The following is an 11,791-nucleotide window of genomic DNA, read 5'->3' on the forward strand; positions in this document are numbered from 1 at the left end:
GTGTAAAAATTTTGAAAAGACATCTTTCTATATTTGAAGTACTAAACATAGACTAATCACAAAAATAATTACAGAATTCGTCTGTAAATCGCGAGACGAATCTAACGAGCATAATTAATCCGTCATTAGAGGTTGTTTACTGTAGCATCACTGTAGCAATTTAGCGTCTGATTACAGTCTCGTTAGGTTCATTAGATTCGTCTCGCCATTTACAGACAGCAGTCGCAATGCGTTTTTTATTTCGTCTAGATTTAAGTCTCCATACGGGTGCCGGAATTTTTTTTTGGAATTTTGGTTTTTGGAACTGAACACGGGCCTAGCCTCCTTCTTCCCTTCCTCCTTTCCCTTCACACCTCCGATTTCTCGCGCCCTCGTCTCGCGCCCAACCTTCCAGAAGCCTCTGGAACCTAGGGTTTCGAGCCCCGATCCCGCGAAAGATGCTTTCTTGCGCATAGTAGCCTCGCGGGCTCAGGGACGGAGGTCATGGACGGCGGTGGCGGCGGCGACGGGGATGGGGCCTCGAGCGGCGGGAGGTTCCCCATTCTACAGGCGAACCGGGACCCCGAATCGAACTGGGAGGTGGACGTCGCTAAGAGACTCGAGGAGTACCTACTCAAGATCTGCTCCGGCGAGGTCACGGGCGAGGACGGGGCCCACTCTGTCAACTTCGCCGAAGGTACGGTGATGCCGAGGACCGGGGTTTCTTGCAGGTAATTGTTCGGGGTGTTCATTTTCAGGGGTTATGCTATCTGTTGGGGGGAGAGCTGGGAATTGGGACGGTAGAAATTTTGACACTTTTGGGTGGATTGGTTGTGTATGGAGGACCGCATAGTTGGGACATGTGGAATTGTTTGATTTGTGTGGTTTTATTTTCTTTGGTTCCAAAGGTCAGGGGAAAGCAGCTTCTTTTTAGTTGAATTCTGTTGTTTCTCTCACCCAAGGGCTTCTTACAAATGACAATCAAATAAGGGTTTTGTGTTATAAAGAAAGTTCATTTTTTGCAAGTCCGAAAGCTGCCCTGTTAATTTGTGTTTTCTTATCTTCAGCGGCCCTATTACTCCAGGGATCAGTTCAAGTGTACAGTAGGAAGGTGGAGTACTTGTACTCATTGGTGCTTCATGCATTGGAATTCCTCTCGCAAAAGAAGTAAGGAAAGATTGATGCTGTCTTCAAATTTATCCGTTATGTGCTAGATTGCTTCTGTGGACCGTGGACACTATATGTAACAGTACTCCTCGCATGTTGGCCTGAAACTGACAGTGATAAATGCATGCTACATTTTTGCACATCCTATAAGAGTAGGCTTTCAAAATGTCACATGGCAGATACACATTGCATTGCGGGCCGTTAAAGTTCAAATAGAATTAAGGCATTTTTTTAACTGTAAGTTAAAACCGTTTAAAATATGATCAGTTTTCTTCTGAACCCTGGGGTGGGCGCGCTGTTTTAGAATATGCTAAACTGTAATGCTGAACGGAATACATTTTATCTCCTTGGAAATAAAATGGGGAAACCTTTTCTCCTAAAAAAAATATGATCAGTTTCCCCTTTATAGGAACTCGGTGAGGTTTTGCATGTTTTGGATGACGCCCTCCTTTCGTTCTTCATGCAACACTTGGGATTTGCTCGACCATGCAGTCCCCCCCCCCCCCCCCCCCCCCCCCCCCCCGAACTTTCTGTGTGGCTCCTGAACTGGACTCAATATGGATAATGCCCAACACATTGCTAAATGAATACCTTTCTGTACTTGATGGAAGATAGTAATCGAATCATTGTTATTAAGGCGCCACGTAAGTGTTGCTATGGCATTGTGATGGTTTGCTGTTAGGTAGATGCCTCCCCTAATGGTTACATGGAGAGAAAGGGATGAGAGGATCACATGTACGTTGCTGTAATCTGGTTGCAATAAGTTCATTACCATCCTCTGGAGTTGAAGATAATACAGTAGCTGCTGCTGCTGCAATTCATGGGGAAGAAAGGACTGAAGAGATGAGAAGGTAAAAAAGCGAAGATGCAATGGCAGATGGCTGAGTCCAATGGCTTGTTTCTCAGTTCACAAACAGCCAAATGGGCCGTACCGGTTCATGTGGGCCTTGTAAATCCTCTCATTTTATCTACCCTTTTCTTTTTCTTCTGTTCTTCTCTGCAGCCATCCTTGTCCCTTCCCACATCAGCAATGGCATCGTCGCATCCTTTGCTTTACCACTGCTGCTACCACTCTTCATCTCACTGCCAATTCATCCTCTTTTGCTGCCTCTCATGTCCTGTCCGCCCCCATCCTAGAAAGGAGGAAATAACTTATTGCCTTACCGGCTTGACAACCTTCAATTGAATACATATTTGGAACACTCATGGAAAAAAATACTGCATACTCTGATAAAAATCTTGATAATTCTCAGCATGTAGCACTGCTAGGAGAAAATACTTCTGATTCATACAGTTGTCGTGGTACGTAGCGGAGTTGTTCCTATGGCTGCCTAGATCAATGTCATGCCTTGGGAATTTCTCCAACACTATCATATACTAATATTTTCTTGTGAGCTACAAATAGTCTAAAGCATTTTAACTGTACCAGGCGGGATCAGCAGGAAAATGGCTCAGCCCATGCTAACGAAAATGACCCCAGCACGATATCCAATGAAGAAGAAGATGTATTTATGGGGTTTGATGATGTCCCAGGTCAGTGGACCCTTCACAGAATCAACTGCTTACATTGAAATGACATGGAGCTAAGAACCTTGTTTTTTCCTGTTAAAATTTATCAGTGGAAGCAAGGATCTCTCTGGATAACAATGTCAATCGAGGTGATTTACAAAGAAAAAATGTGAGGCCACCAGCAAATCTGCTGGTGTTCGAAGGAGATTGTTTGGATAGCGAAGCGAGTGAGCTAGACTCGTATTTGGTAAACTTCATTTATATCCCCTTTATTGCAACTGCAAAACTGGCCATTGTTTACTTCATACTGAAATAGTTGTAGCTATTTGTGCATTATAGTTGGCAACATGTGATTTTTACGGAGATTTCCTTCTGCTGGATCCGTGTGATGCACCAGCTGTTTTTGAATTTCTGCAAGGAAAATGTTCTGGCAAAGAAAATAATGTGGCTCATCAAGGCAGCCCAGCGCCTTCTAAAAACCGACCCAGTATGTTCACTCCCCCAATTGGAAGATCAGGGGGCACAGGTCGTAAATTGACCCCTGGAAAAGTCCAAGAAGATCTAGATCCAACTCAGGAGTGTCCTGGCGAATCAAATGAAAATAAAACTGAAGATAATACCAATGCAGGCGGCTACGGATGGTCTGATCCTGTTGACCATGGCTTTCCAGGTGATTACATACCACCTGACCCATATGATTTAGAGGATCCTATTGATCCTGTTGGGGAGGATTCTGATGATGAGGATCCATGGAAGCCTTTGAATCCCCATGAACCTGGCAACCTGAAGATTAGACCTTACAGGAGAGGTACTGGAAGCTATTGTTTCTGGACATATCTATTGTATTAGTGCCTTATAAAACTATTTTGATGACTTTTGTATTGAACTATTTTTCCTGATCTGTTTCGGAACAGTTAAAGGCTCTGCACGGCAGGTTATCGGCACCGCAAAAAACAAAACTCTCACATCTTTATTTCCTATGGCAAAGATGGATGGTGTCATTATACCTGAACATGCAATGCCTTTTGAAGCACAACAATCACAGCAGGAGGAAATTCATCCTTCCCAATCACCCCCTCCATATGAAAAGGTACTCAGCATTGTTACTCATGTGTACAAATCAATCACACATGTCCGATCGTTGTGACTTATTTATCTTTTTGTTAACTACCCAACATGCAGCTTATGAGGTCATTTGAATATGGAGAGCAAGGAAGTCCTGATGTGTTTGGAGATTCAAACTATGACACTGTACCCGATATTGGTGTTGGTTTTGATGATCCCGATGATTCAGATAGTCCAATATGCGGTGACATTGGTGTTGCTATTGAGAGTCCAACATGTCCTTCTGAGGTTTATTTATTTATTTATTTTACTTTAGTTTGCTGGTTGCTTTGGTCAGTTCAGCATTTTGGTAATGTTACATGTTTATTTTACATCTGTTCAGAGAAAGGAAGAGCCTCCTAACGGGACTCAGGAAAACATGGATACACATGAAAGCCTAGATGATTTGTGTCGGTCTCATCTGGTAAGTCTTGAGAGTACTGCTAATGGTTCTGTGTTCCACACATCTATGCCTCTCGATCTCTTTCAAATTCTTTGGACATGTGTTTGCACATCTTGGTGACATTCCAGTCAATGTTTTAGGAGTCCTAATGTGCTAGGGTAAAGCTTAATTTGTATAGCTTGTTACTGCATTGGATAGCAGTTCTTTATATGGTTATCCTCTCAGCCATCATTGTATTATATAATTTTGGACTTTACAGCCAAGTTTCTGTAACGAAGCATATGAAAGAATAGGTTATGATTAGTAAATTCCCATGCACAAATATATTGATATATTGGTGCTAACTTCGTTCAACAAAATATTATATTGCTGGTATATTTAGGGCAGGATAGGAGCGCTTGGAGACTAGCTATCAATGTGCATGAACCTTGAACTTATTTCTTTCGGGTTTCATCTCTAGACTACCCCAACTTGCTTGGGAAAAAAGGCTTGTTGTTGTTGTTGTTGTTGTTGTTGGTATATTTAGGGCAGCCGTAGCATGGGAAAAACACTGGTCTTAAGCACGATGTGGCTTTCTTGAGGTTGATCTCAAACGTTACAGGGTTGATCTTTAGCCAAAACTTGTGGATGGGTAACAAGCTTGAGGTTCGACCTTTTGGAATAAATGTAGGCAATGATAATTGCGTATATTGATTGATGATTAGGGTATACAAGGGTGTACATATATAGGGCAATCTCGGTTAGGGTTTATAGAAATAGGATCCCACGAGATTGCCCTCCCTATCATCTAGCAGGCTCGGATGAGCCGCCCATGGGCCTAGGCGTGACACAGCCCAGGCCCAGTACACCCAAGACAGACAATCTATTTGTCGAACACCCCCCCGCAGTCGAAACGTGGGCAGCCTGGACGTTGAGGATGGACCGAAAACCAGCAAAGACCGACGATGGAAAGCCCTTGGTGAAGATATCGGTGTACTGAGAGCTGGTAGGAACATGTGTAACACGAACAACTCCAGTGGCAACACGCTCCCGAACGAAGTGAAGATCAATTTCCACATGTTTGGTGTGTTGATGCTGGACAGGGTTGGAAGACATATAAACTGTGCTGATATTATCACAATAAACCAGAGCGGCGCGATTGACGGGCGCATGCAACTCTGCCAGGAGTTGGCGCAACCAGGACACCTCAGCCACCGCATTGGCAACAGCCCGGTATTCAGCTTCTGCACTGGATCGAGACATAACATTCTGACGTTTGGAAGACCAGGAAACCAGGTTATCTCCTAAGAAGACTGCATAGCCAGAAATAGAGCGCCGAGTGTCAGGACAGCCAGCCCAATCAGCATCTGAATAGACAAGAAGATCAGACTGAACAGAAGGCCGAATGAGAAGCCCCAAGTGCAGTGTACTGCGTATGTAGCGCAGGATGCGCTTCAGAGCGGCAAGATGAGACTCCCGAGGATCGTGCATATAGAGACACACCTGCTGAACAGCATATGCAATATCAGGCCGAGTGAAGGTCAAGTACTGCAGGGCAACAACAAGACTGCGATAATCTGTAGGATCAGCCACAGGGGGACCATCATCAGCAGACATCTTCCTGTTGGTGTCAACCGGTGTAGAACAAGACTTGCAATCAACCATACTAGCACGAGCCAGAATATCCATCATATACTGCCTCTGAGACAGAAGAAAACCACTGCCAGAACGCTGCACATGCATACCCAGAAAGTGATGAAGGGCGCCCAGGTCCTTCATAGAGAACTCTCGCTGCAGTGCTGCAATGGTGCAGCCTAGAAGAGGAGTCGAGAAGGCAGTCAAGACAATGTCGTCGACATAAAGCAGAAGGTAAGCAGTATCTGCGCCCTGGGGTACACGAACAGAGAAGTGTCCGTCTTAGCCTCCACGAACCCAAGCTGAACGAGGTAAGAGGCGAAGCGACTATACCAAGCACGTGGAGCCTGCTTAAGACCATAAAGAGAGCGATTAAGCCGACAAACATAATCAGGGTGAGCTGGATCCTCAAAACCTGTGGGCTGGGAGCTGTAAACAGTCTCAGACAAAGTACCGTGAAGAAATGCGTTCTTCACATCCAACTGATGAACCGGCCAGGAACGAGAGTGCCAAGGAGAGAACTGTGCACACGGTAGCCGGCTTCACAACAGGACTGAAAGTCTCATCATAATCGATCCCTGGACGCTGAGTAAAGCCACGGAGCACCCAACGAGCCTTGTACCTCTCCAAAGAACCATCTGCCTGATATTTGTGCTTGAATACCCACTTGCCGGTGACAATGTTGGCCTGAGACGGACGTGGAACCAAGTCCCACGTGTGATTGGCCAGCAGGGCGTCGAACCCCTGCATCGCCTGGCGCCAATTGGGATAAGCAAGACCCCCACGATAGGTGCGAGGCACGGGCGACAGAGGAGCCGCGTTGTAGATGGCCAGCAGTCGAAAACCAGCCTTCCCGCGTGTCACCATTGTGTGTTGGTTAGACATGGGCGGCACCGGGATAGCTCCAGGAGGAAGGACTCGAGCAGGTCGGGGACGGCGCGAGTAGACCTGCAAGGGCGCAGGCCGAGCACCAGCAGGGCTGGGCGCACTAGCAGTGTGGCCTGCAGGCGAGTGGCCGGCAGCCGGACTGGGAGTCAGCCGAGCTGCAGCAGGCGCAGGCCTGGGACGCACGGGCGTGGTCCCTGGGTGCACCGGAGAGGACGACGGAGCCGCACGTGGCTGTGCGGGAACGCCAGGGGCCGCACATGGCTGTGCGGGAACGCCGGCCGCACGTGGCTGTGCGGGAACGCCGGGGGCCGCACGTGGCTGTGCGGGAGCGCCATGAGCTGCAGCAGTAGGCACTTGTACGGGACCAATAGGGGCCGGTACAAAATTAGTGTGATCAAAGAACTCAAACTCCTCGGCACGAGGCGTGGAGGACTGTCGAGACATAGGAAATGAGTCTTCATCAAAGACAACATGTCGAGAGATGATGACACGATTAGACTGGAGGTCAAGACAGCGGTACCCTTTGTGATTAGGAGAATAGCCAAGGAAGACGCACAGAGTGGAGCGAGGAGCGAGTTTATGGGACGTAGTTGCTGAAATATTAGGGTAGCAGGCACAACCAAAGACTCGAAGATCCTCATAAGAGGGCTGCACGCCAAACAGACTGAGGTGTGGCGTGGAGGACTTTAGAGTCTTGGTAGGGAGAATATTCAGCAAATGTGTTGCGACGTGAAGAGCTTCGACCCAGTAGGAGGGAGGCTTAGCCTGGAACAGCAATGAGCAGGCAGCATTATTAATGGTGCGAATGATATGCTCGGCTTTACTGTTCTGGGGCGAAGTGTAGGGGCACGACATGCGGAGATGGACGCCACGAGTGAGGAGAAACGTGCGCATGCTGAGGTTGTCGAACTCGCGGCCGTTGTCGCATTGGACGACCTTGATGACGACGCCGAACTGAGTACGGACATGGGCGAAGTTCTCCAAAGTGGCGAAAGTGTTAGACTTCTGGCGAAAAGAAAAAGTCCACAAATAATGAGAGCAGTCATTGAGGACAAGTAAATAGTATTTGTATCCAGAAACACTAGGAACAGGCGAGGTCCATAGGTCACAATGAACTAGATCAAAAATACTAGTAGCACGAGAAGACGATGACTGAAACGGTAAACGTGTGTGGCGCCCAAGCTGACAAGCATGACAACGGGAGTAGCTCACGCCAATGAGCAAAGTACAGAGAACTCTTGTTTTGCTGCGAGCCGGAACAGATAGCTCGTGGCTTGTTGAGTCTGAGGAAGATGCATCGCATCATAAGGACTGGTTGCTGGAGGATCATCGAGTCCAGGCTCAGGTAAGAAGCGTCGCCTCACCTGTGCTGGCAATGGCACAATGGCATTGTGTGGTCATCCTATGTACGTGTACCTCCTCGCAGCCAGATGTGGAGGTGAAGAAGACATGATTCCATGGGTGCCTTGTTTTCGACCTTAGCTGCAGAATCTGGTTGGACTGAGCTGCATCTGCTAAGAGGAAAAATGATTGATTTGATAAGATTTTGAGGGCTGTGGGGATAATTTGAGGCTGCAGGAAGGTGTTCAGGTGAATGGGATCTTGATTGATATGGCATGGCCAGCATCGTCCGTGAGGGGAAAAAAACAGGGGGGGGGGGGGGGGGCACCGTGGTTGGAGGAGCGGAGAAGAAGGTGGAAGGGTCATTGGGGATTTTCTGTTTCTTTATTTATAAGAAGAAGGTCCCATGTTTCAAAAGCCCAGCAATTATACAAAACCAACCAGGCCTTTGTCACATCACCACATGTTTGCCCTTAGTGCGTTCTCACCTTTCATGCATGCACTGGTTAATGTAGATGACCACTATCTCATCTTGGCCATATGTTACTGTGCCCCCCGTATAGATGATCCTTGTAACATTGCTGCCCAGTCTATTAACGGCCGAACCAGAATCACAATGAAAGATCAGAGCAAATCCCTACCAACTGAGCACAAGTGGCTTTTATGTTTAGAAAGTTCACTTTCACTGCTTATTCCCAAAACCCTAATTACAATTGGGAGCACATGTGGAGGTGATGCTTCATGGCTTTTATGGTTAGAAAGTTCACTTTCACTGTTGATTTCCAAACACCAAATTACAATTGAGAACTTTCTAATTGTGAGCTGTGTCCTGAATTTATTTTTGCTCCTCATTTTGAAAACTGACAGATAACTCTTTATACAGAATGCTCTCCTTGCCAGCATAGCTGAGGTTGAACAGCAGAGTGAGATGGATGCTCGAGTTTCGACGTGGAAAGAAAGAATTGAGCATGCCTTGGAAGAGCAGGTTTGTTCCTGGCTTGAACTGCCTACCATTCCCCATATACAAATTTGTTTAGCACTTACCGCTCATGAATCCCATGTCTTCTCAGGATAAAAATCCACCTTTTGATATCGGTACATACGGAGAGCAAATCCTTGACACGCTTTCATCAAGTAGAGACAATACGGGGATTGCATCTTTTAGTGAGATTGTTAGTGGCCGACCTAAGTATGAGGTTGCACGAACATTCTCTGCCCTGCTCCAGCTGGTAACCCCGTTCCTCCTCCAGTATCATATAATCTGGCGAATCCTGAGCATTTCTAAGCCACATTATTGTTCCAGGTGAATGGCAGAAGTGTTGATCTGGACAAAGGACAAGCCACGAATGAGCTAGTGTGTTACACAGCCAAGAATCCATTCCATGTAAAGCTCATTGGTCCCAACCGGAGGCCAGAAATGGAAGCACGCTTTGCACGGAAGAGAGGGAAGTCCCTACTGCAAAATCCTGGTCAAAGTGGTGAGTCCTCCCTGGCGCAACGGGAGTCCCCGAAGAAACCATCGCATAAAAAAGGCAAGATTCCAGTCAAGGCAGCTATCAAGCTGACTCCTGATGGCAAGCGAAGGCGAAAGTCAGCTGCTCACCTAATGCAGCCGATCAGTCTGGAAACCAGCAGATGAATGGACTGATTCGTGGCACTCAGAGTGTGATTTCTTCTAATTGTTGTAACCTCAGTGGCAGGGTGGGCTGTAACCTCCTGTAAGTTATGACTTATAGGCCTAGGTAGCGGGTGTACATGTCTATTAGTTCGTTGTGCTGTTATGTAGGTACGCTATCAGCCCCAAGTGTAATGTTAACAGGTCAAGATTTGTTGAAGGACTTGCCCTTTTATACCGGGAGGACATTGTCAAGTGATTCATTCTGATTCAATAAGCTAGCATTTTGCCGAGTCTGTTAGGTAAGTTGCTGTCTTGAAACTGCATGCCTCAAAACTCATTATTGGTCCTTCATTCAATGCTGTCTTTGACAAATTTTGGATATTATGGTGTTGACGTTGTATTTAAATTTGATCAAGATTTTTTACTTTTTGAAAACGGCAACTTGAAAGAGCGAGCGGCACCATGAATAAGCTGATCATTCTCATACCTGCTAGTCTGCTACACATAACAATCACATTAGAGACGATAAGGAAGTTAACCCAATACATCAAGCCGATGCTTCTCATACTTGTCACACAAAACGACCACAGCATCACACACTAAAGCCTGCAATAGAACTTGCATCATATCCCACAAGTACAAGCTCCGGGCTATACTCCTTCAATAAAAAAAAAACTCCGGGCTATACACAAGATTCTTGACACTTGAACCATAGCCAACTTCAAATTACTGAATTACAGGTAAACCTTGTAGGACCAAATGGCCATACAGCAAAACGGCACAGGATAGCCTTTCAGCTAGCTATATCACCGATCGCGTTGAACACTTAAAACATCAACAAGTGAGGAGATGATAGAGCGTGGCAGCCTCCCGAAGCCACCTTAGATTGTTCTCCTTCACAGCTCCAATGCGGCCATTCCTTGCAGAAACAAGAGGAAGCACGCCCAATGGACCAAAGCATTAGCAGCCGGGGGCAATCAAAACTAGCACAAATGGAAATCGAATGTTTCAAGTGTTTGTTGCATTCACCTTTTGTCGAGTTCCACCACCTTTTCCAGGTATTGCACCAGATTTCGCAGCATTTTGATTTGGTGATGCAGCGCCCGGGCGGTTTCATGTCCTTCCTTCGATTCACATAACTTCTTGTTGACGCAAAAATCAACACACTGGAATCCGAGGGCAAGTGTTCACCAAGCTCCGGAAAGTCAACCAAGCGTGCCAGTCAATTTGATCTGTAATTGACAAGGGATAAAACAAAGTCAAATTAGAGAGCGTATCGGCTGTGATTCCAAATATCTCTCGCACATACGTATCGGCAAGCTCTGCCGATACAGAAGACGACAAAAAGATATTAAAATACGAGCGTGTAATAAACAGACGCGTCGGCAGGATCAGCCGATGCGAGATACGACAAAACCAGCTTGGGGTAGGCGATTGTACGTGTACAACAAAATCTAAGCTACGAATGTGTAATTCAGATGATGCAAGCTTGAAATAGATCTAAACCGGCTTTTAGAATAACAAAGTGTTACTACAAAACCTAAATCCGATCTAATATGTTTCTAGCGGATAGATGTGATAATGGCCAAAAAGCATAGGAAAACCTACAAATCTTGCCGATATCGATAAATTGTGAATAAATCTAGACGAGAAAACAGCGATGCGCCCGAGATCAAAGCCTAGATAAACTCGATAACTTTTAAACAGATCTGAACGAAGCCACAGCGATGCGCCTGGTAGCTAAAGCTCAAATATATTCGGTAAAAACGAAAACTCACCAGCAAATCAAGTCACTCGAATGTGAGACGTCCTTGATCAACTTGAAAGAACTCATCGAAAAGAGAAAAGAAAAGGCGAAGTCGCCGGAAAAGTGCAAAAGAATTGTAAAGTGTTTGTTGTATTGGATGTGTATCGAGTTTTTCCGGTCCCTTACAACTGATATATATAGCCTAGTACTACAGAGTCCTAGCCAATTACGACAAACATTACTTGACTAAAAAGTAAAAACTCCCTAATTTAAGCTATACTAAAATATTACAACCGAATCGTCAAGATTCTTGTAAAGTTTGGGTCCTCTTCCCCTTCGTTGATTTCATCGGCAACTCTTCATCGGCCGATCGCCCAAACGCACGGATCAGCATCTTCATGGAACATTCTTCTGGCCCATC

At 46.0% G+C, this 11,791-nt stretch overlaps 1 protein-coding gene across 2 annotated transcripts; it reads left to right on the forward strand.

Moving 5' to 3' along the window:
• The first annotated feature begins 321 nt into the window (after positions 1–321).
• LOC120689662 (condensin-2 complex subunit H2-like) lies at positions 322–9,926 on the forward strand. Of its 2 annotated transcripts, none has more exons than XM_039972028.1 (11): positions 322–676; positions 1,047–1,146; positions 2,576–2,679; positions 2,766–2,902; positions 2,995–3,463; positions 3,570–3,745; positions 3,838–4,008; positions 4,103–4,183; positions 8,889–8,990; positions 9,076–9,234; positions 9,309–9,926. In XM_039972028.1, the coding sequence occupies exons 1-11, from the start codon at positions 484–486 to the stop codon at positions 9,642–9,644; spliced, it is 2,028 nt and encodes a 675-aa protein (XP_039827962.1). In that variant the 5' UTR covers positions 322–483; the 3' UTR covers positions 9,645–9,926. The 2 variants fall into 2 exon arrangements, with proteins under 2 accessions (XP_039827962.1, XP_039827967.1); XM_039972033.1 differs by having other exon boundaries at positions 521–710.
• The last annotated feature ends 1,865 nt before the right edge of the window (positions 9,927–11,791 follow it).

The sequence above is a fragment of the Panicum virgatum genome, chromosome 2K (genome assembly GCF_016808335.1).
Source record: "Panicum virgatum strain AP13 chromosome 2K, P.virgatum_v5, whole genome shotgun sequence".
Lineage (NCBI taxonomy): Eukaryota > Viridiplantae > Streptophyta > Magnoliopsida > Poales > Poaceae > Panicum > Panicum virgatum.

Coding starts and splice junctions, on each gene's coding strand:
- LOC120689662 (XM_039972028.1), top strand. CDS start 484: ATGGACGGCGGTGGCGGCGGCGACGGGGATGGGGCCTCGAGCGGCGGG. Junction 2,680..2,765: donor GGGGTTTGATGATGTCCCAG/GTCAGTGGACCC, acceptor AAAATTTATCAG/TGGAAGCAAGGATCTCTCTG. Junction 9,235..9,308: donor TCTCTGCCCTGCTCCAGCTG/GTAACCCCGTTC, acceptor TTATTGTTCCAG/GTGAATGGCAGAAGTGTTGA.